The sequence below is a fragment of the Symphalangus syndactylus genome, chromosome 1 (assembly GCF_028878055.3).
Source record: "Symphalangus syndactylus isolate Jambi chromosome 1, NHGRI_mSymSyn1-v2.1_pri, whole genome shotgun sequence".
Classification (NCBI taxonomy): Eukaryota; Metazoa; Chordata; class Mammalia; order Primates; family Hylobatidae; genus Symphalangus; species Symphalangus syndactylus.
In genome coordinates, this window is record NC_072423.2 from 111,677,529 (window position 1) to 111,701,846 (window position 24,318).

The window sequence follows — 24,318 nt, forward strand, 5'->3', positions numbered from 1 at the left end:
TGGTTTCTGCACCGGATGTGGACTGCGATCACTTTCACCAGTTGGACAGCAATTTAGCAAGTTATATTTAAGACTGAGAAGGAAAAGCACTTCAAGATTTTGTCATTTTATGTTCAGAGGCTCTAGAAAGTGTACTGCATTCCAGGTGGGAGAGCCTCTGTAGGCCTTCATGTCTTAATGCAGTAAGATCTTTTCCTCCAGCAGAACTGAGTGCTTTGTTTCCCATAGGCCTATGAGAAGCATGTGAGCATGTTGCAGCCTCAGAAGAAGAAGAAGACCACAGTGGCCCTGAGAGACTGCATCGAGCTGTTCACCACCATGGAGACCCTTGGGGAGCATGACCCCTGGTACACAGCTCCTGCCTGTCTGGGCAGAGGCCCCATGCACCCCAGGACTCAGATCTGCTAGGGCCATCTGTGCACATCAACCCCTTTGTATTTGGATGTGTCACTTCTTTATATAGCCAACCCTACAACATAATCCTCTGTGAGTTGAGTTTTCCTAGGAAAGCCGTCACACCATTTTGGAAGACAGGTCCCTGGCCAGAAGCAGTAGTGTTGAGTGCTGACTGAGAGGATGGCAACTGTCAGGACTGCAGCTGTGCCTCCATGCATGAGTGCCCAGGTGGCACTGGCTGCCAGCTTGCCCTACTAAGTGGAGGTTTCTCTTTTTAGGTACTGTCCCAACTGTAAGAAGCATCAACAGGCCACAAAAAAGTTTGACCTATGGTCCTTGCCCAAGATCCTGGTGGTCCACCTCAAACGTTTCTCCTACAACAGATACTGGAGGGATAAGCTCGACACAGTCGTAGAATTCCCAATCAGGTGGGTCATGGTGACTACAGTGTTAGGAACATTTAAAAACAGGCAGAAAATCTTGGCACTGATTGGCTGAGCAGTTTGCCACCAAAATTTCTGAGTAAGGATGTGTGTTGCCGGGGTCTAGGAGGTCAGAGTTTAGCTGTAGTTACCCCTCCCGTCCCTATCCTCCCATCTTTGGGGAAGAGACTCTCCAGTGGAAGTATTTGCCCAGACACAGGCTGCTGCCAATCACTCCTCCCACTGCTAGTTTCCCTCTCGAGTCACTTAGGCCACCTAACTGGCCTGCCTGTCCATCATGTGTCACAGGTAGCCTCACCTTAGCAGAGGCAGCACAATAGGTGACAAGGCAACCAAGAATAGCCTGTCAGGGAGAGTTGGGTTATTATTGGGGGCTGCATGTGGGCTGCATACCTGCCATGATCCTGTCCCTGGGGTAGGGACTGGGACTGGCTGTCTACTCATATCCTCTCAAGCCCCACAGTATAGACTGTAACTAAGAACAGGAAAGTAAGTCAACAGATAGATGTTCCCTGGCTGGGCACAGTGGCTCACATATCATCAGTTTGGGAGGGCAAGGTGGGAGGATCACTTGAGCCTAGGAGTTCAAAACCAGCCTGGGCAACATAGAGAGACTTCCTCTCTACAATAAATAAAAAATATATTTAAAAAAGATAGGCTGGGCACGGTGGCTCATGCCTGTAATCCCAGCACTTTGGGAGGCCAAGGTGGGCGGATCACAAGGTCTGGAGATCAAGACCATCCTGGCCAACATGGTGAAACCCCATCTCTACTAAAAATACAAAAGTTAGCTGGACGTGGTGGCGCACACCTGTAGTCCCAGCTACTCAGGAGGCTGAGGCAGGAAAATCGCCTGAACCTAGGAGGCAAAGGTTGCAGTGAGCCAAGATCGCGCCAATGCACTCCAGCCTGGTGACAGAGCGAGACTCCATCTCAAAAAAAAAAAAAAAAAAGAGGCTGGCACAGTGGCTTACACCTGTAATCCCAGCACTGTGGGAGGCCAAGGCGGGCAGATCACTTGAGATCAGGAGCTGGACACTAGCCTGGCCAACATGGTGAAATCCTGTCTCCAGTAAAACTACAAAAATTAGCTGGGTGCGGTGGTGCACACCTGTAATCCCAGCTACTAGGGAGGCTGAGGCAGGAGAATTGCTTGAACCCACTTGGCGGAGGTTGCAGTGAGCCAAGATTGTGCCACTGCACTCCAGCCTGAGCAACAGAGCAAGCCCCTGTCTCCAAAAAAAGAAAAAAGAAGGGAGTTGCCCACAAAATGTAGATTTTAAAATGCTTTCTGGGGGAAAGAATAGATACATGAAGTATAGCATGTCAGCAGGAGACTCCAGGTGATGGATAATAAGTATTTGTTGTAAAAATTCTTTATCTTGGCTGGGCGCGGTGGCTCACACCTGTAATCCCAGCACTTTGGGAGGCTGAGGTGGGCAAATCACGAGGTCAGGAGTTTGAGACCAGTCTGACCAACATGGTGAAACCCCATCTCTACTAAAAGTACAAAAAACAATTAGCCAGGCATGGTGGCACATGCCTGTAATCCCTGCTGCTCGGGAGGCTGAGGCAGGAGAATCACTTGAACCCAAGAGGCAGAGGTTGCAGTGAGTCAAGATCGCGCCACTACACTCCAGCCTGGACGACACAGTGAGACTGTCTCAAAAAAAAAAAATTCTTTATCTTTTCTGTGTGTTTGAACATTTTTAAATAAAATATTGGAGGAAGAAAGCTTTCTGGGGCCTGTTTTGGTTGAGTTTAAATTATTATGGCACCAACTGTAATTCTGTTAAGAACAGCCATTTCTGCATACTTGCTGAAGCCCTCTGTGTGTATCTCTAGACCCTCATCACCATTTTGTCTGGTGCTGGAGTTACCCAGAAAGAGGTTCTCCCATTTTCTTTTGTTGTTGTTGTTTGTTTTTTTTTTTTTTTTTTTGAGACGGAGTTTCACTCTTGTCGCCCAGGCTGGAGTGCAATGGCACGATCTTGGCTCACTGCAACCTCCACGTCCCGGGATCAATCTGATTGTCCTACCTCAGCCTCTCAAGTAGCTAGGATTACAGGTGTGTGCCACCATGCCCGGCTAATTTGTGTGTGTGTGTGTGTGTGTGTGTGTGTATATATATATATGTGTGTGTGTGTATGTGTATATGTGTGTGTGTGTATATATGTGTATATATATGTGTATATATATACTTTTTTTTTTTTTTTTTTGAGACAGAGTCTTGCTCTGTCACCCAGGCTGGACTGCAGTAGTGCGATCTTGGCTCACTGTAAGCTCCGCCTCCCAGGTTCACGCCATTCTCCTGCCTCAGCCTCCTGAGTAGCTGGGACTACAACCATACCCAGCTAATTTTTTTTATTTTTTAGTAGAGACAGCGTTTCACCGTGTTAGCCAGGATGGTCTCAATCTCCTGACCTCGCAATCCGCCTGCCTTGGCCTCCGAAAGTGCTGGGATTACAGGCGTGAGCCACCGTGCGTGGCCTAATTTTTGTATTTTTAGTAGAGACAGGGTTTCACCACGTTGGTCAGGCTTGTCTCGAACTCCTGACCTCAGGTGATCCACCCGCCTTGGTCCCCCAAAGTGCTGGGATTGCAGGCATGAGCCACTGCACCTGGCCCCATTTTCTAGCCTGAATATGTCAGTGGTCAGAACACGGATCCTAGGGTCCCTTCCATCATGGTCTTTCTCGAATAGTTTGAGTGCCTCCCTGTGTTCTGCCCTGTTGCATAACAGAGGTTGCTGGGTTACTCTAACTACTTTGGGTTTAACATATTCAAGAACTATTTTTGTGTTTTGTGCTCAGAGGGCTGAACATGTCCGAATTTGTCTGTAACCTGTCAGCAAGGCCTTACGTGTACGACCTCATTGCCGTGTCCAATCATTATGGAGCCATGGGGGTTGGCCACTGTAAGTACTGACATCTGCTTCCTTCTGAGATGTTGAAATATGCTCGGCCATCATCTCTCACCAGTGGACCAGGCATTGCCCTAAATGCTTTGCTTATGCAGTTTCACGGGCTTCATGCTGCAGGCTTTCTTCATACTGATTCCACTCTCTGTTTTTTTTAATTCTTTTTTTTTTTTTTTTTTTTTTTTGAGATGGAGTCTCGTTATGTCGCCCAGGCTAGAGCACAGTGGCGCAATCTCCGCTCACTGCAAGCTCCGCCTCCAAGGTTCACTCCATTCTCCTGCCTCAGCCTCCAGAGTAGCTGGGACTACAGGCACCCGCTACCAAGCCTGGCTAATTTTTTGTATTTTTAGTAGAGATGGGGTTTCATCATGTTAGCCAGGATGTTCTCGATCTCCTGACTTCGTGATCCGCCCGCCTTGGCCTCCCAAAGTGCTGGGATTACAGGCATGAGCCACTGAGCCTGGCTGGTTTGCTCTTTTTTTGAGACAGATTCTCACTCTGTCACTCAGGCTGGAAAGCAGTGGCGCAGTCTCGGCCCACTTGTAACCTCCACCTCCCAGGTTCAAGCGATTCTCGTGCCTCAGCCTCCCGAGTAGCTGGGATTACAGGTGTGTGCCACCACAGCTGGCTAATTTTTGTATTTTTAGTAGAGACAGGGTTTTGCCATGTTGCCCAGGCTGGTCTTGAACTCCTGGGCTCAAGCAAACCACCCTGCCTTGGCCTCCCAAAGTGTTGGGATTACAGGTGTGAGTCACCGTGCCCAGCCTGTGTTCATTTTTATTTGCTAATTTTTGCACACAAACATACCATTTGGGCAAGTTTCTCATCCTCAGTTTTCTTGTCCATGAGGTTAGGCTGGTTGTGTGAGGGTCCACATTGGGCCTACAGTTGGAACTTCAAAATTGAAAGCCACCATTGCTGCTATTGTGTCAAGCACAGACTGTGTGAACTGGCCTTGGGCACCTTCTCTGTTGCCCTTTCCCATGATCCTCACCACCACTTTGTGTAGTCAATGCTATAGTGAGGAAACTGAGGCTGAAGTGTTAAACACCTTACCTAAAGCCACACAGTAAGTTGACACTGGAAATCAGATCTCCATTGGATTCTGTAGTTTCTGAGAATCTGGGTGGAGCAGGAACTGGGCTGGGATTGCTGTAATAAACACATCCTGCTTGGGAATAGTGTAAAGTCAAGACAAGAAGCATTGCCTGTGGGAAATGCTTGAATCATTGTGGGAAACTGTTACCCAACCACAGACTCTGGACTTCTAGTTTTAGAGAAAGATAATTTTTTTTTTTTTTTTATATGGAGACTAAGGTATGTTGTTCACGTCCCAGCTCTGCAAACCCAAACACCCAATGTTCCCCTAACTGGGATTATTCTGCAGGCTCCAGAGGCACTATGTATTCTGTTGATGTTAGTAGCCACCTGCCTAGACGCAATGGGGGAGATTGACTTGGCATGTCCTTGTGAGAGCTATTGTTTTGCTTAAATCTTAGAAGTTTCAGCTCCTTTTATGGGTTCCCTGGTTTTGGATTATTGCACATAGCCATCCTGAAGATTAGCACTGAATAGCTCTATTTTTTGGATTAGTTTCCCAAAATTATAGTTTAAAATCTTGGTCCCTGACAGCTCCATTTTTAGCCTTTTGATCCTGTTTGAGAAGGAACAGATTAGAAAAGAAGGTGAGTTGTTTTTTGGTTGTTAAGACACACACTGTAAACTATTTTTAATTTCAGGGGTTTTGTTTTGGGGATTTTTGTGTTTATTTAGTGCAAGCCTAATAAACTAGCCAGATTAATTCTCTGGAGACCGCTAGAGTATTTTCTTTGTTGACTTGGCAGACACTGCATATGCGAAGAACAAACTGAATGGGAAATGGTATTACTTTGATGATAGCAACGTGTCCCTGGCCTCTGAGGATCAGATAGTGGTGAGTAGGCCATGATATGTGGTTCTTCCTCATGTCTTTATGGATTAAAGCTGGGAAGAGCGTCTATCAGGCTAGTTGGTTATTTCATCATCCTGATGTGACAGTGGGAGCTAGGTGTGACAGAGCTGGCTGGCATTCCTTCAGGGACCTTCATAAATGAGAAGCTCAGTTCTCCTCAGAGTTCTCTGCACAAGGCTCCTTCCATTCCCTGCTCCCTGGCAGGGGCATCCATCTTCAGGTGGAAGGGTCTCCTGTGTGTGGATATGGAAGATCCTTGAGGGTTTTGGACAGCTAGAGAAAAGCTGGGGAAAATGGGTGATTTTTCCAACCACTGAATGGTCTTTCCCTCTCTTGTATTTCAGACTAAAGCAGCTTATGTGCTATTTTACCAACGTCGAGATGATGAATTTTATAAGACACCTTCACTTAGCAGTTCTGGTTCCTCTGATGGAGGGACACAACCAAGCAGCTCTCAGCAGGGCTTGGGGGATGATGAGGCTTGCAGCATGGACACCAACTGATGCTGACTCCACGATCCTGCCACCCTGTAGCGCCAGTGTAATCCCCCAGGAGAACATCTTTGACACTCTGCAGACTGCTAGTGTTCTGTCTAAAAACTAGACAAGGAAATACCCTTCTTTTATTAGCAGAAGGAAAAAAAAAAAAAAAAAGACCGTTTACCTAGAAGAAGCTATGTCAAGAGGCTGAATTATTTTTATTTTTAAACAGGTGGTGAGAAATTTCTGTGAAACCTGTGAAGCTGAAAAGGGGGTGGGATGGGGGTACACAATGGAGTATGTCTGATGGATCCCAAAGAATGGAGAGGAACACAGGCGCTGAGTTTGGAGCAGCCTGGAGACCCACCCCACCTGCAGGGCTGCCCTGAGCGCCTGGATTTCTGGTTCTGATGCTGATACTGGTCACCCCAAGTAGTCTGCTCACAGTAACCCAAGCCTCAAGTAAACTCCCCTTTCCCTCGCTACGTGCACTGATATGGGTTTATAATTTTCTGAAAGTTACCCACTGAAGCCCATTTCTCCGTTGAGCCATCTTGTAATTTCCAGCTTTCTCCCCGCTAAGGAAATGAAGATATCTAGTGTTGGGGATCCTGGCCCCGCAACCTCGTGTGGAACCCAGCAGTTCTGTTATATCCCCTGCTACCCTAGATGAATTAAGACAGTTAAATACTGTGTAGCACTTTTATTACATAACCCACTTTTTATTAGATAACGCTTAAAGGAAGTCAGTACATAAAACTGCCCGGTGCTGTGTCCCGTCCAGTTGTTTCCATGTTGGCTTGTGAACAGAAATCTTTATGGGAGTTAGCCGGGAAAGGGCTCCAGTTCATGCCAATTTAGGGTAGTAATACATTTTGGTGTTACCCAGATGCTTTCTAGAACGGGTTCTTCCCTCATCCCTGCCAAGACTCTTCCCAGGGCCCCCAGTCGAAAGCCCCGTCCCCACTCCCACCGCGGGGCCAGCTGCTGCGTGTGGGCAAGGCCTTAAGGAACCGGACTTACGGATCCGGGCTTTTTTGTTTGACCTTTAACCTAATCCGTGGGGGTTTGGGGCCTGCGCGGGGCACGCGCATGCGATGACCGTTGGCTGGGTCGGCGTCACTGCGCTGCGGGTGAGGACAAGGACGTGGCTGCCGACCCGCCGAAGCGCGGGGTGCCGGTACGGCCGGCGGCCTGGGAGCCTCTGTGGGGCGGGAGGCAGTGGCGGGGCGGGCCAGGAAGCTGTGGGAAGTGGGGCGGGGCGTCTTTGGGGCTTCTGGCAGATGGCGGGTTCCTCCGCGAGAGCCGAGAACCGCCTACTCCAGGAGGAAAGCCCGAGGGTTGTGGGTCCTGCTATAGCCAGGGCCAACCTCCAGAAAATCGTGGCCGTTCAGGGGTAGTTTGCAGCCTCATTTGTAACATTGTTGTGTTATCCTGTGCATTTCCAATGCATTACATAAAGACATGGTCGCTTTTAGGAGAAATGTCTGAAAAACTAAGAAGATGCAGAAAGGAACTGACTGCAGCCATTGACCGGGCCTTTGAAGGAGTTAGTTATTCCCAGGAGTGCACAGGCCAGCAGAGGCTGGAACTGAGCGCCGCGCCGCTCTCCTCCGCGCTGCCTGTGCCCAGGCTCCTCTGCAGAAGACATCCTCTGGCAGCCTGCTCTTCTGCTGCTCCTTTTGCTGCTGTCCCATGTGCTCCTAAGAATGAGAACCCTGCCTTTGCAACAAACCATGCCCCGGTAAATGCAAAACCACATGCTCTGTGCCCCGAGAGAAAACCTCTGACCAGCAAGGAAAATGTATTGATGCATTCCTCCATTTTGGCACCCGAAAGAGAGTCTTGGAGAACTGCAGGAGAGGGGGAAAACTGGAGAAAAGAAAATTTAAGGTGATTCTAATTTTGATAGCTTAATAGCTACAATTAAGGGGATTCTTTTTTTTTTTTTTGAGACGGAGTCTCGCTCTGTCACACAGGCTGGAGTGCAGTGGCGCAATCTCGGCTCACTGCAAGCTCCGCCTCCCGGGTTCACGCCATTCTCCTGCCTCAGCCTCTCCGAGTAGCTGGGACTACAGGCGCCCGCCACCGCGCCCGGCTAATTTTTTGTATTTTTAGTAGAGACGGGGTTTCACCGTGGTCTCGATCTCCTGACCTCGTGATCCGCCCGCCTCGGCCTCCCAAAGTGCTGGGATTACAAGCGTGAGCCACCGCGCCCGGCCAATTAAGGGGATTCTTGTTTCTGAAAAAATTGTTGAAGATCCTAGATTCAGTTCATGACAGTGCTCTTGCCTCCTTTTGGCAGCTCTGTGACTGCATTTGGGGAGTTCACAGACATTCTTCAGAATCTGGCCTAGGAAACAGTTACATTTTGTGTATATGTTCCAGTTGAGGGGCTAGTTGTCAATCGTTGATGTCAAACCAGTCACGGAAACCACTTTGCAGTACCCAAAGGCGTAGTGGACGTAAAATAACCTGGTTTTAAAAATAACCTTATTTTTTAAGTTGCAGAAACAAAAGTCTTAATTCCATCTTAACTCCTGTGTTTGAATATGGACACTGGGGCCTTTGATACCCTCCTTTGCCCACATTAGGGAGAGGCTGAATTGAAGGCTGGGCCCTACTTCCTGGCTTCATCTTTGCCTCTGCTCCCCACTCTTACCCCAGAGCTTTTTGGGCCATCATCAGGTCTCCTCTAGACTTTCTTCTCCCAAGTAACTTGAAATTGCCTGGTCCCAGGCACCTTGACTTGGAGAAGGGATGAACATATGAGATGAAACTTCCGGCCGGGCGCGGTGGCTCACGCCTGTACTCCCAGCACTTTGGGAGGCCGAGGCGGGCGGATCACGAGGTCAGGAGATCGAGACCATCATGGCTAACATGGTGAAACCCTGTCTCTACTAAAAATACAAAAAATTAGCCGGGCGTGGTGGCGGGCACCTGTAGTCCCAGCTACTCGGGAGGCTGAGGCAGGAGAATGGCGTGAACCCAGGAGGTGGAGCTTGCAGTGAGCCGAGATCGTGCCACTGCAGTCCAGCCTAGGCGACAGGGCAAGACTCCGTCTCAAAAAAAAAAAAGAAACTTCAAAGTTCTGCCATCTTGGCTGCTTCATAGGAAGGGAATAAAGAGGCCATTTAATTGGTTCAACTCCACAAAAAATTTTTTTCCTTCAACTCCACAAATATTTATATTGGTACTCATAAGCAGTGCAGGCCTTGCCGGGTGTGGTGGCACGCCTGTAATCTCAGCACGTTGGGAGGCTGAGGTGGGTGGATCGCTTGAGGTTTGGTGAAACCCCGTCTCTACTAAAAACACAAACATTAGCCAAGCGTGGTGGCACGTGCCTATAATCCCAGCTACTTGGGAGGCCAAGGCAGGAGAATTGCTTGAATCCTGGAGGCAGAGGTTGCAGTGAGCTGAGATCTTGCCATGGTACTCCAGCCTGGGCAACAGAGCAAGACTCCATATTAAAAAAAAAAGAATGCTGGGCACAGTGGCTCACGCCTGAATCCCAGCACTTTGGGAGGCTGAGGCGGATGGATCACCTGAGGTCAGGGGTTTGAGACCAGCCTGGCCAACATGGTGAAACCCCGTCTCTACTAAAAATAGAAAAATTAGCTGGGTGTGGTGGTGGCCGCCTGTAATTCCAGCTACTCCAGAGGCTGAGGCAGGAGAATCGCTTGAACCCAGGAGGCGGAGGTTGCGGTGAGCCGAAATTACGCCATTGCACACCAACCTGGGCGACAAGAGCAAGACTCCATCTTTAAAACAAACAGGCCAGGCGCGGTGGTTCACTCCTGTAATCCCAGCACTTTGGGAGACTGAGGCGGGCAGATCACCTGAGGTCAGGAGTTCGAGACCAGCCTGGCCAACATGGTGAACCCCCCGTCTCTACTAAAAATACAAAAATTAGCCGGGCGTGGTGGCAGGCGCCTGTAATCCCAGCTACTCGGGAGGCTGAGGCAGGAGAATCACTTGAACCCGGGAGGCAGAGGTTGCAGTGAGCCGTGATTGCGCCATTGCACTCCAGCCTGGGGGACAAAGCGAGACTTCGTCTCAAAAAAATAAATAAATAAACAAATGCAGGCTGAGTGAGGTGGCTCATGCCTGTATTCCCAGCACTTTGAGAGGCTGAGGCGAGTGGATCGCCTGAGCCTAGGAGTTCGAGACCAGCCTGGGCAACATGGCTAAACCCTGTCTCTAAAAAAGAAAAAAATTTAGTACAGTCTGTGATGCTCGTGAGTCATTATGGTAAAGCTGTTAGTCAATTTATCCACTGATGTAGCAGTTTCCAATTGTCCTTTAATCAAAGCATAAATGACAAGGTCACCAGTAAGTTTTTGTCTTTGAGATTATCTAAAACTGAGTTTCCCTTCAATATTTTCTTGAAAGAGAATCTAATTCCCCACCTTTTCTTCCCCCCCACCTGGGGGCTGCAGGAAAGATATGGAGAGAGATATGAAGGCTGACTCAAACATGCCACTCAACAATTCTAGCCAAGAGGTCACAAAATATCTGCTTGATATGACTGGTGAGTACAGTGGGCAAGTCCATCCTGTCCTTGGGAAGATAGATCCTTCACATGGGTCTGAGTCAGCAAATATCTCAGATTTACGAAACGCTCTCGGCCAGGCACGGTGGCTCATGCCTGTAATCCCAGCACTTTGGAAGGCCGAGGAGATCGAATCACGAGGTCAGGAGTTCAAGACCAGTCTAACCAATATGGTGAAACCCCGTCTCTACTAAAAATACAAAAATTAGCCAGGTGTGGTGGTGCGCACCTGTAATCCCAGCTACTCAGGAGGCCGAGGCAGGAGAATCGCTTGAACCCAGGAGGCAGAGGTTGCAGTGAGCCGAGATTGTGCCACTGCACTCCAGCCTGGGGGACAGAGTGAGACTCCCATCTCAAAAAAAAACAAAAAAGAAAAACACTCTCTTCTAGCTTGGGTACCATACATAGCGAGATCTGTCTCTCAAAATTTTTTTTAATTAGCTGGGCACAGTGGTGGGTGCCCATAATCCCAGCTACTAGGGAGGCTGAGGTGGAAGGATCACTTGAGCCCAGGAGTTCAAGCTATGATCATACCACTGTACTGCAGCCTGGGCAACTGTGCGAGACTCCATCTCAAAAAAAAAAAAAACACCACCACCACTTTTTGGGGGGAGAGACAGAGTCTCATTATATTACCCAGGCTGGAGTGCAGTGGCACAATCACAGTTCACTGCAGCCTCAGCCTCCTTAGGCTCAGGTGATCCTCCCAGCTCGGCCCCCCAAGTAGCCATAGTACTACACTAGTACTACAGATTCACGCCACCATGATTGGCTAATATTTGTATTAGGGTTTTGCTATGTTGTCCAGGCTGGTCTCGAACTCCTAGTCCCAAGTAATCCACTTACTGTGGCCTCCCAGTACTGGGATTACAGGCAAGAGCCACCACTCCCGGCCAAAGCACTCTTATCTTTTTATTTGGTAGATTTGTTTTGCTCAGACTCTGCATTGAGTAGAGAACGGAATGTTAACAAACCCTGTCCCTTCCCTCATACAACTGATTATCTTGTGAGGTGATACATCAATCAGGTCATGTCATAAATGTTTAGATACATTGAGTCCCTGAAGGCAAGGGATGGTGGCCACTAGGACATGGTGATTGAGCTTAAATTTTTAGGAAACAGGACATAGGCAAAAAGGAGAGAGTAGTTTAGCTGGGGTCGGTAATTAAAGATTAGGAGAAAAGGGCTGGGCACAGTGGCTCACACCTTTAGTCCTAGCACTTTGGGAGGCTGAGGCGGGCAGATCACTTGAGGTCAAGAGTTCGAGACCAGCCTGGGCAACATGGCGAAACCCCTTCTCTACTAAAAACACAAAAAATTAGCCAGGCATGGTGGTGCACGCCTGTAATCCCAGCCACTTGGATGGCTGAAGCGTGAGAATTGTTTCAACCCAGGAGCAGAGGGCAGAGGTTGTAGTGAGCCGAGATCGCACCACTGCCCTCCAGCCTGGGTGACAGAACAAGACTCTGTCTCAAAAAAAAAAAAAAAAAAAAAAAAAAAAGATTAGGAGAAAAATTAGAAGTCAAAAGCTTTCCTATAATTCTACCACCCAGAGATAACCACTGTTAATATAGTATAGCATACATCCTGTCAGACTTTTTTTTTCTACATACAAATCTGAATGTCCTGTATGTGAACTACATGTGCTCTATTTTTTATTTTGTCTTTTTATTATTATTATTAGTATTTTTTATAAATAGAGACAAGGTCTTGCTTTGTTACCCAGGCTGGTCTTGAACTCCTGGTCTCAAGTGATCCTCCTGCCTCAGCCTTCCAAAGTGCTGGGTTTACAGGCACACCATGCCAATGTGCCCTGTTTTCAAAAAACTCATACTACAGCTCCTAGTAAAGGGATGTATAACCTTGGGTGCTGCCTGAAGCTGTTGTTTCTGAAGGATCTCCAGGTTATGAGGGAGGAAAGGGAGGCCTGGTGAGGGTAGGGTACTCACCCTGGGCCACAAAGTAAAACCCCTGCCAGCCTGTGACTTCAGTGGCCTGAGTCTCCTCCAGTAACCCCAGGAGGTAAACTGAAGTCATTACTGCCTCTATCCACCATCTTCCTTGGCTTTCACCAACATCAGGGAGCTTTTTTTTTTTTTTTTTTTTTTTCTGAGACAGGGTCTCACTCTGTTGCCCAGGCTGGTCTCAAATTCCTGGGCGCAAGTTATTCTTCTACCTCAGCCTCTCAAGTTGCTGGGATTGCAGGTACACACCACCGCTCCTGGCTGGGCAGCAGTTTGATTACCCTAAAGACCTTATTTCCTTGTTTTTTTTTCACATTGTGTCTTGTCATCCCTGAGAGCCAGGACAACCATGTACATTTCCATACCCTCCCACTTATACCTTTCTTGGGGACTGGCATATAGTTGGAACTCAGTAAATGCTTGGGCCTGAAAGGAAGGTACCAAACCCACCTTAATTTGGCAGTCTGGCAGCCTGCCTGTCCTGGGGCAGGAATGCCTGCTTTTACACAATCCCTGATGAATGACAACCCATTCATGGTTTTTAACTTGCTCCTGAAATGTCTTCAGAAACCTTCCACTGGAATTGTAAAGCTGAATGTTCTTATTTTTAAGACCATACAAGCATCCGAACTATTGAAGAATTGGCTGGAAAAATAGAATTTGAAAACGAATTGAACCACGTGTGTGGTCATTGCCAAGATTCACCCTTCAAAGAGGAAGCCTGGGCCCTGCTCGTGGACAAGAGCCCTCAGAAGGCCACAGATGCTGACCCTGGCAGCCTCAAACAGGCTTTTGATGATCATAGTATTGTTGAGACTGTCCTGGACTTGGAAGAGGACTACAATGTGATGACCTCTTTTAAATACCAAATTGAGTAAGGACAGTTATAAGCTTTGATTCCTTACAGCAGGGGGCTGCCCTTGAGCCTAAGCAGAAGCAGCTACAATGGCCGTCAGGGGCCACATTTCTCAAAAGGTTGGCAGAACCTGAATTACCAGACCCTTTTTAAATCCCAGTTGTGTCCCTTTTTAAGCTGTGAGACCAGTCTTTTGAATTCCATTGCTTTGAAATGTTTCCTATTACTGATTTTTTTTTTCACTTTCCTTGACATCTTGAATGTGTTTTTTTGATTGATGTTCAATATACCCAGTACCCATGGTAGGTGTGGGTTGTGGGCCTCTGCTGTGTCTCTTAGTGTTCTTTTCCATGGGCCCCTAAAAAAGTACAGGAGTGGCCAGGCACAGTGGCTCACATCTGTAATCCCAGCACTTTGGGAGGCCAAGACGAGTGGATCACTTGAGGTCAGGAGTTTGAGACCAGCCTGGCCAACATGGCCTAACCCCATCTCCACTAAAAATACAAATATTAGCCAGGAGTGGTGGTGTGCACCTGTAGTCTCAGCTACTTGGGAGGCTGAGGTTGGAGAATTCCTTGAACCTGGAGGCGGAGGTTGCAATGAGCCGAGATGGCACTGCTCCCCTCAATCCTGAGTGACAGAGCAAGACTCTGTCTCAAAAAAATAATAATTTAGCTGGGCATGGTGGTTCGTGCCTGTAGTTCCAGCTACTTGGGTGGGGACTGAGGCGAAAGGATCACTTGAGGCCAGGAGGCGGAGGTTGCAGTGAGCTGAGATCACGCCACTGCACTCCAGCATGGGTGACAGAGTGAGACCCTGTCTCAAAAAAAAAAAAAAAAGAAAAAAAAAGGGAAGAAAGGAAACTGAATCTCAGGGAAGTGCCCACCTCTTGAGCTAATAAGAGGAAGGAATATGGGGGTGAGGCAGAGCTGGCAAAAGACTGTTTTTTGTTTTGTTTTTAAAGACCAAGTGAAGTATAGTATAAGAAGTGGGGAAAGAGTGGAACAAGGAGTTAGATCTGTAACTATGAGTAGTCAATTGAGATAACTCAATACTTTGGACCTGATTGTTTTTAAAGACTGAGTGTAGTATAAGAAGTGGGGAAAGAGTAGAACAAGGAGTTAGATCTGAAACTGTGAGGAGTCGATTGAGATAACTCACTACCTTTGGACCAGCCAGGGCTGTTTACATGTGCTAAAGCCCCAACAAACCAAAGAGTTGGGGAGAAAGGCCTAACTAACAGCTGAGTGATTGCCCAACAGACTGTCTTTTAGGCAAGTGACTCTGGCATAGGGCAGGCTGCATAGACAGCAACATCCCTTACCACAGGCCTAGTGATTCCTCTGGGCTCGAAGGTGGAGGCTACACACCCACTCCTTAGCAGAGGTTGGCCTGGCACCTGCTGGTGCCCCAAGAACTATGGCATGGTTAGATGCTGGCCACTTGATTGCATGTGCCTCCCCAGTGGGCGTGCCCTGGTTCCCAACCAGTTGTGGCCACTGCCACTGCCCTGCCTGGGGCAGGAGTAGAGGTTAAGGCTAACTACAGGCTCCTTCCAGGCCGCCTACCACTCAGACCCTGCAGGAGGTAGCACAAAGTATTCACAGCCTGTGGATTCAGAGGCCAATTTCTTCTCCCTGAGCAAGAAGAATGGAAGCAAATGAAAAGTGCTCACAGTATGCTCAACTGCCCCTGCTCAGGTGAAGAGTAGCCTGTCTGGATGGAGAGATGTCAGGCTACTTGATACTCAGAAAAACAGGTCTCAAAACAGTGCCTTCCAAATAATACATATGGATGTGGACACTCTTCTATAGATGAGGGGGAGCTTAACTCCTGTCCTTACCCCCATATTCCCACCTCATTACCACCCTTTGAAGGTGAACTAGACTTAATGATTCTTCCCACGACTAAAGTAGGAAAAGGGAAAAGTCACAAACTTATAGTGGGGAAGCCTGGCAGACACCTAACCAAGTGATGTCATGTATATGTCATGAGAGGGGTGCATCACTTCCCTGGTATTCCTACCAAAAACCCAAGTTCCCACTGTATGATCATGAGACAAATGTTAGACAAATCCAGACGTGGGTACATTCTACAGGATACCTGGCCAGAACTCAAGACTGTTGAGATGGCCGGATGCAGTGGCTCATGCCTGTAATCCCCAACACTTTGGGAGGCTGAGGCGGGCAGATCACTTGAGGTCAGGAGTTCGAGACCAGCCTGGCCAACATGGTGAAACCCCATCTCTACTAAAAATACAAAAATTAGCCAGGCATCATGGCATGTGCCTTTAGTCGTAGCTACACAGGAGGCTGAGGCAGGAGAATTGCTTGAACCCAGGAGGTGGAGGTTGCAGTGAGCCAAGATCGCATCACTGCACTCCAGCCTGGGCAACAAGCGAGACTCAACCTCAAAAAAAAAAAAAAAAAAAAAAAAAAGAAAAAAGGCTGTTGAGGTCATGAAAAATAAGGAAAGACTCAAAAACTATCAACAGACCAAGAAGACACAATGGCTAAATGCAACATGGAATCCTGGAGTGCATCCTGGAACAGAAAGAGAACATTATTGGAAAAACTGATAAAACTTGAATAAAAACTAGTGTTTAGTGTATTGATGTCAGTTTCTTAGTTTTGACAAATGTATCAGAGTTATGTAAGATGTTAACATTCGAGAGGCTGAGTGAAGGATATATATGAAGTATCTTTTCTGTAAATCTAAAGTTATCCCCAAACTTAAAATGCATGTAATTGCACTTTGGATCAAGTGCAACTGATCTCAAGTTTGTGAAAATGTGTATGAGCTCATGTGCAAAAAAACTTTTAGGGGTGATGGATAAGAGGGTATAGTCTTTTTTTTTTTGTCATCTGTATTTTCTAATTGATCTGCAGTGGACATGTATCACTTCTGTAAAGACAAAAGCAGTTAGTTTAAAAACCCTCATCTCCAGTCAACTAGCCATGGACATCCTTCACAAAGTACCTGTCCACACCCAACTTTCAGTTTCTGGAGTAGAGCCTAGGGGCCACAACAGGAGGGCTTGGCAGGACCCTGACACGAGGGCAGTCCTTTTCTGGGGGAGCTAGATCCTCAGGAACTGGATTATCTAGGTCTCAAAGAGTTGTTTCTCAGGAGCTCAGTTAGTTCACTGGTTTACTAGTGGTCAGGGCCTGGCCCCTCCCAGGTGGGGCTTTGCAGATGTGGCTGTATTAAATAGGGATCTAGCCGGGCAGGGTGGCTCACGCCTGTAATCTCAGCACTTTAGGAGGCTGAGGCGGGTGGATCACTTTAGGTCAGGAGTTCAAGACCAGCCTGGCCAACATGGTAAAACCCTGTCTCTGCTAAAAATACAAAAATTAGCCGGCATTGTGGCGCATGCCTGTAGTCCCAGCTACTTGGGAGGCTGAGGCGGGAGAATTGCTTGAACCCAGGAGGCAGACATTGCAGTGAGCTGAGATCGTGCTGTTGCACTCCAGCCTGGGTGACAGAGTGAGACTCTGTCTCAAAAAAATAAATCAATGGGGATCTATCTATCCCTAACTCTAGAAGACTTTGAAATTAATTTTTTTTCCTACCTGGAGTAGAGACGGGAATGAGGGCCCAGCACAGGGTGGGGGTGAGGAATGAGGGAGAATATAGGCTCTCCCTGGCCAGAGAGACAGGTATGTCTTTGCTTAAGCAAAGACTTTATTTAAAAATTCAGATTTTCCGAACAGGCAATTCATCCTGGAATCTTTGAATGTGGAACTTTTCCTCACTGTAGAAATGCAGCTATACAGTCAAGCAGGTGAGCCCTGAGCCTCTCCATGCCAGTCCCAGATTAGCAGGGAGTGGGCACATAGGCCTCATTTCCCTGGTGACACGATCTACTCCTGTTTCTGCATCTCTGGCTCCCTGAGGTGCCCAAGAAGAACTTCCCGCCTTCGTCATCTGAGTCTATACAGTGGGCAGATACACGCTCATTTGCTCAGAACAGGGTTTGGGGAGCTGTTCTCCAGGGATTTAGTTGGAGGGGGAACAAGAGCCCAGAATTTTAATATAACTTCCTCAGGTTTGTAAAGAGCTAGGACCAAATCCTTCTCAGGGAGACTTGATAGTTGACCTTGATCATGACTGAGAAACTTTAAATATTTTACATCATTCAGTTCTCTCCCCCACAGTTCATCTTGGCAAGCCAAACAATCACTGAATTGTTTCCGTGGAAACACCAAACTGCAATTTGGATTACCAGAATCAAAATAGAAACAAGACAGCTTCAAAAATAAATAGCTTTGGAACTTGCTAGTTGCAAACTGCAAATTCAAGCCATAGCACAAGGCATATGAGAAGCTGGACCCATCTAACCCTACGACAAGAGATTTCCAGGATCCATGGCTGCATCCCACCAGTGTTCATGCCAAAGCCAGTAGAAACCAGGGTTGTAAGCCAACTGATGATAAACTTCGTAACAATACTTAAGGAAGGAGCTGGTCTTTAGAAGCTTCTAGAAAGAGAGATTTAAGAGCTGGAAGGGAAGGCTGAGAAGAAAGGGCAGGAACAAGGAGAGAGATAAGTGAATGGCGGAGTGAAGTTCCAGCAGGGAGCACAGAGTCACAGCTGAGGCCTAGGAGAAAAGCAGCAATTCTTCCTTTTTTTTTTTTTTTGGAGACAGAGTCTTGGTCTGTTGCCCAGGCTGGAGTGCAGTGGCACAATCTCGGCTCAATGCAACCTCTGCCTCCCAGGTTCAAGGGATTCTCCTGCCTCAGCCTCCTGAGTAGCTGGGATTACAGGCCTGTGCCACCACGCCGGGCTAATTTTTGTATTTTTAGTAGAGACTGGGTTTCACCATGTTGGTCAGGCTGGTCTTGAACTCCTGACCTCGTGATCTGCCCGCCTTGGCTTTCCAAACTGCTAGGATTACAGGGGTGAGCCACCGTGCCCGGCCAGCAATTCTTTCAAAGGGGAAATTCAAAAGGGCTGGCTGCAGGCTGGAAATGACCCGGCCCTCAGTTCATTCCGATTCCTGTGTTCCCCACACTCACAGGCATCACTGCCTGTGTAGTCACATGGATCTGGTTCTACATTGTGGACTCTTGCCAGTTGAGCTCTGGGGGCACTTTCATTAGCACACCTCTGCCTCTGTGAGGCTCAAGCCACCACAATTGGGCACTGGGACCTACCTTCTCATCTCTAGGACTCGGGGTTCCCCTTACCCATCTCTCTGCTGCTCCCCTCACTCTTAGGATAGGGGAGCCAACTCCTGGCACACCTGCCCTGATTCCTTGGCATTCTCCTGGGCCCACCCCACCACCATCTCTTTCAATCCCAGAGATGATTCCAACAGCATACGGAGACCAGAAGGAAGGAGACAGACACCTGGGGGCCTGTGTCCCTCACCTTTTCACTCAGGAATGCAGTGATAAAGTAACACCATTCTGCCAACTGGTGAAATTGTGAGTTGTCAACGTTCAAGGGTCAGTGAAGAAGATTTGCAAAAGGGGCCTAGCTCAGGCCAATCTCCCTCCTGAAATGGCTAGACCAGGGGCTCACCTGGTGTTAGAGTGCTGTTTCTTTTCTTTTTTTTAAGACAGAGTCTTGGCCGGGCGCGGTGGCTCACGCCTGTAATCCCAGCACTTTGGGAGGCCGAGGCAGGCAGATCATGAGGTCAGGAGATCAAGACCATCCTGGCTAACACGGTGAAACCCTGTCTCTATTGAAAATACAAAAAAATTAGCTGGGCGTGGTGGCGGGCGCCTGTAGTCCCAGCTACTCTGGAGGCTGACGCAGGAGAATGGCATGAACCCAGGAGGTGGAGGTTGCAGTGAGCGGAGATCGCGCCACTGCACTCCAGCCTGGGCGATGGAGACGGGGTTTCACCATGTTGGCCACGCTGGTTTTGAACACCTGACATCAAGTGATCTGCCCGCCTTGGCCTCCCAAAGTGCTGGGATTACAGACATGAGCCACTGTGCCTGGCCCAGAGTGGTACTTTTTTTTTTTTGAGAGGGAGTCTCGCTCGGCCTCCCAAAGTGCTGGTATTACAGGCATGGGCCACCGTGCCCAGCCTCAGAGTGGTACTTCTGATTGAGCCACAAGATGTTTTAATGTGGTAGCAAAGGCCAATGAGTCATGCAAACCATGGGAGGACTTGGGAAGCCAATACACCTGATTATAGATGATTATTGAAAAGGCTCTGGGCCAGGTGCAGTGGCTCAAGCCTATAATCCCAGCACTTTGGGAGCCCAAAGCGGGAGAATCACTTGAGCCCAGCAGTTAGAGATCAGTCTGGGAAACAGGGAGACACCATCTCTATTTTTAAATTTTGTGTGTGTGTGTGTATGGCAGGGTCTCACTCTGTCACCCAGGCTGAAGTGCAGTGGTGTGATGTTGGCTCACTGCAACCTCCGCCTCCAGGGTTGAAGTGATTTTCCTGCCTCAGCCTCCCAAGTAGCTGAGATTACAGGTGCCTGCCACCACACTTGGCTAATTTTTGTATTTTTTGTAGAGATGAAGTTTTGCCATGTTGGCCAGGCTGGTCTGGAACTCCTGACTTCAAGCGATCCACCTGCCTCGGCCTCCCAAAGTGCTGGGATTACAGGCGTGAGTGACCATGCCCGGACTATATTTAATTTTTTTTTTTTTTTTTTGAGACGGAGTTTTGCTCTTGTTGCCCAGGCTGGAGTGCAATAGTGTGATCTCTGCTCACTGCAACCTCTGCCTCCCAGATTCAAGCGATTCTCCTGCCTCAGCCTCCCGAGTAGCTGGTATTACAGGCATGCGCCACCATGCCCGGCTAATTTTGTATTTTTAGTAGAGACGGGCTTTCTGCATGTTGGTCAGGCTTGTCTTGAACTCCCGATCTCAAGCAATCCGCCTACCTCAACCTCCCAAAGTGCTGGGATTACAGGCGTGAGCCACCGTGCCCAGCCCTTTTTAAAAAGTTTTTTATAAAAAGAAAATTAAAAGCTGGGCATGCTCACGCCTGTAATCCCAGCACTTTGGGAGGCTGAGGCGGGTGGATCATGAGATCAGAAGTTCAAGACCAGCCTGGCCAAGAAGGCGAAACTCCATCTCTACTAAAAATAAAAAAAAAATTAGCTGGGCGTGGTGACAGGCACCTGTAATCCCAGCTACTTGGGAGGCTGAGGCAGAGAATTTCTTGAACCCAGGAGGCAGAGGTTGCAGTAAGCTGAGATTGCGCCACTGCACTCCAGCCTGGGAGACAGAGCAAGGCTCCGTCTCAAAAAAAAAAAAAAAATTAAAAGAAAAAGGCTGTGTCATCCAGAAACAATCTGAGGCTCACGCTATTTGCATTATCCTTGGAATGTGTGGGAGAACATTAATATTTTAGGTTCCAACTAAATATCTAGAGGGAACAAAGGTTTACTCAGGAAATCTATTTGACGATGGATCCCAGCCGTAGTGGGGAAGGACTCTGTGTTCTAGGCTGTCTGGAAAATGCCTGATTTGACAAAGAGTTTTGGCCTCAGGCCTGGCATAAACTCGGCTCATGCCTGTAATCCCAGCACTTTGAGAGGCTGAGTAAGGCCGATCACTTGAGCCCAGGGGTTCACGACCAGCCTGGGCAACATGGTGAAATCCCATCCCTACAAAAAATATAAAAATTAGCCTGGTGTGGCTGGGCCCAATGGCTCACGCCTGTAATCCCAGTACTTTGTAAGGCTGAGCTAGGCAGATCACTGGAGGTCAGGAGTTTGAGACTAGCCTGGCCCACATGGCCAAACTCTGCCTCTTCTAAAAATGCAAAAGTTAGCTGGGTGTGGTGACGGGCGCCTGTAATCCCAGCTACTCTGGAGGCTAAGAAGATGGCTTGCATCCAGGAGGTCGAGGCTGCAGTGAGCTGAGATCACACCACTGCACTCCAGCCTGGGTAACAAAGTGAGACTGTGTCTCACGAAAAAAAAAAAAAAAAAAAAGTCAAAACTAACTTCTAGGAAGCAACTACCATTTTTTTAAATAGAAGCAGAGTCAGTCAGGCCTGGCGCAGTGGCTCACGCCTGTAATCCCAGCACTTTGGGAGGCTGAGGCAGGCAGATCATGAGGTCAGGAGTTCGAGGCCAGCCTGGCCAACATGGTGAAACCCTATCTCTACTAAAAATACCAAAATTAGCTGGGTGTGGTGGTGGGTGCCTGTAATCCCAGCTACTTGGGAGGCTGAGGCAAGAGAATCGTTTGAACCAGGGAGGCAGAGGTTGCAGTGAGCCGAGATTGCACCATTGCACGCCAGCCTGGGCAACAAGAGTGAAACTCCGTCTCGGAAAAAAAAAAAAAAAAAAAAAAAAAGCAGTCTCACTGTGTTGCTGAGGCTGGTCTCAAACTCTTGGACTCAAGAGATTCTCCCTCTTCTCTGCCTCCCTAATTGCAGGGATTACAGGTATGAGCCATCGCACCAGGCTGCAACTATTTTTGGGAGCAGACAGGCTGTTTTCTGGGCACTTTGGGTGAGAGAAGTTGCTGGGAACTGACCTGGGAAAGCATCTTGTAGGAGGCCCCTCAACAGGAGCCCTTTGGAGCTTCTGAGGCAAAACACAAAAAAGAGAAATTGCCTGGGCATGATGGCTCATGCCTATAATCCCAGCATTTTGGAAGCCAAGGTGGGCAGATCACCTGAGGTCAGGAGTTCGAGACTAGCCTGGCCAACATGGTGAAACCCCGTCTCTACTAAAAATACAAAAATTAGCTGGTGTGGTGGCGGGCGCCATAATCCCAGCTACTCTGGAGGCTGAGGCAGGAGAATTGCTTGAACCCGGGAGGCAGAGATTGCAGTGAGCTAAGATTGCACCATTGCACTCCACCCTGGGCCACAAGAACAAAACACCATCTCAAATAATAATAAATAAATAGATAGATAGATACTTGTGAATGTCAAGAAAATTAGGTACTGCAGTCAGCTTCATTTCCATCCTTGGGCTGTAGCTGGAGTTGTATCAGAGGGAGAAGCCCTTGGGGTGGCTTGTTTTGTTTTTTTGAGACAGTCCCGCACTATTGCCCAGGCTGGAGCACAGTGGCGCAATCCCAGCTCACTGCAACCTCTGCCTCATGGGTTCAAGTGATTCTCCTGTCCCAGTCTCCCAAGTAGCTGGGATTATAGGCACCTGCCACCATGCCCAGCTAATTTGTTGTATTTTTAGTAGAGACGAGATTTCACCATGTTGGCCAGGCTGGTCTCGAACTCCTGACCTCGTGATTCGCCCGCCTCAGCCTCCCAAAGTGCTGGGATTACAGGTGTGAGGCACCACGCCCGGCCCTGTATGGCTTTTTGGGCCTCAGGCCCATAGGCCTCCCACCACGTCTGCCGATGGGTAGCCACATACAGTTCCAGGAACATCTGAAGAGCCAAAGATGTTGATTGTTCCTGGGACATGCTTGGATGCTTGGTCTGTGTCACCCTCGCCAAACCTGGCAGGAACACAGTAGTTAATTTTTTTTTTTTTTTGAGATGGAGTCTTGCTTTGTCGTTCACGCTGGAGTGCAGCGGCGTGATCTCGGGTCACTGCAACCTCCGCCTCTTGGGTTCACGCCATTCTCCTGCCTCAGCCTCCCGAGTAGCTGGGACTACAGGCGCCCGCCACCATGCCCGGCTAGTTTTTTGTATTTTTAGTAGAGATGGGGTTTCACCCTGTTAGCCAGGATGATCCTGATCTCCTGACCTCATGATCCGCCTGCCTCGGCCTCCCAAAGTGCTGGGATTACAGGCATGAGTCACTGCATCCAGCCTAATTTTTTTTTTTTAAGCCTTAGGAATAAATTAAGAAACAATATCTTTTTCTGATGATCCCCAGAGACAGGCAGTGTAATTTTAATTAACCCAGTCTTATTAGGAGATAAGTTTACTGTTCATTCTACAAAGACACTTAACTCATGGAACACTGAGTCACTCTAACCCTTGACTTCATTACACAAAATGAAACACTTCTGAAGAAATACAGAATTTCCTAACTCACAGCAGGATCAAAGAACAAAGGCTCCTGCTTTGGCATTTCAAAGTTGAACACAGTTCTCAATAAGAAGGCCACAGTCAAATACTAATGGAGTCTCAACTCTAAATTAAAATGACTAATCATTAAACTGTTCAACTTAGAGTAATAAAAGATTTCTAGATACAGACCCCTCTGGCCTATAGTCAGTCTGGGACGGGCTAGAACCAACCCATTGTGTGGCTGGGCTCCTTCCATATTTTCCTTGCACAAGCAATGAAATGCAGCAGGGAAAGCAGTGGAGCTGGTAGAGGGCAGGGTGAGAAGACACCCAGTGAGGACTCAAGGGAGAGGAGAGACCAGGGCAGCCTCAGGTACAGCTCATACCTGAACTTCCTTGGCCTCAGAGAGGGTTGCTGTGGTTGCCCATGGCTCCCTACAGGCCACAGGAGGCCGTTGGTCTGGAAATGAGAGTGAGAGCAGTTTAGGCTGGTGTCTGGCAGCTCTGCCATGGGTGTCCCGGGAAAATTCAACTCCTCCATAATGAGACTTTGATGGGACACACATCCCTGAAAATAATGTAAAAAATAAGAAACAAGAACCATTGCTTTCTACAGTGGTCCACTCAGTGGCCCCAATGTCATTTACTGTACTGGCTTGGAAATGGGCAAATTCTGGAAACTATCCATCCCATGAGGATTTTCCCCTTCATATAATATAGGAAAGGGAAAAACCAGTCTGAATGGGTGGTGTTTATTCGAAATAATCTTGTGAGAGCCTTAGGAACTAAAAAGATGGTATGTATCTGATTTTCATATCTTTTTTTCTTTTTTTTTATTTTTG

The 24,318-nt window shown here is 48.1% G+C and overlaps 2 protein-coding genes across 12 annotated transcripts in view; both read left to right on the plus strand.

Annotated features, from left to right (window-relative positions):
* USP4 (ubiquitin specific peptidase 4) overlaps positions 1-6,379 on the plus strand; it is a 65,781-nt gene extending 59,402 nt beyond the window's left edge. For 6 of the 7 annotated variants that reach the window (XM_055276961.2, XM_055276973.2, XM_055276966.2 and 3 more), the window contains 5 exons: positions 229-347; positions 675-824; positions 3,653-3,756; positions 5,604-5,692; positions 6,055-6,379. In XM_055276961.2, the coding sequence (XP_055132936.1) occupies positions 229-347; positions 675-824; positions 3,653-3,756; positions 5,604-5,692; positions 6,055-6,213 (621 nt within the window). In that variant the 3' untranslated portion in view covers positions 6,214-6,379. The remainder of the gene's footprint in view (positions 1-228; positions 348-674; positions 825-3,652; positions 3,757-5,603; positions 5,693-6,054) is intronic. The other variant, XM_055276974.2, reaches the window with a different exon arrangement.
* A 136-nt stretch (positions 6,380-6,515) lies between these two features.
* The window catches only part of C1H3orf62 (chromosome 1 C3orf62 homolog), a 28,906-nt gene continuing 11,103 nt past the window's right edge, over positions 6,516-24,318 (plus strand). Inside the window, exons 1-4 of one of the 5 annotated variants that reach the window (XM_063610443.1) lie at positions 6,516-7,369; positions 7,668-8,082; positions 10,629-10,720; positions 13,318-16,171. In XM_063610443.1, the coding sequence (XP_063466513.1) occupies positions 7,673-8,082; positions 10,629-10,720; positions 13,318-13,583 (768 nt within the window). In that variant the 5' untranslated portion in view covers positions 6,516-7,369; positions 7,668-7,672 and the 3' untranslated portion in view covers positions 13,584-16,171. Of the gene's footprint in view, positions 8,083-10,628; positions 10,721-13,317; positions 16,172-24,318 lie in introns of those variants that run through there. The other 4 variants (XM_063610447.1, XM_055277074.2, XM_063610457.1 and 1 more) reach the window with 4 other exon arrangements.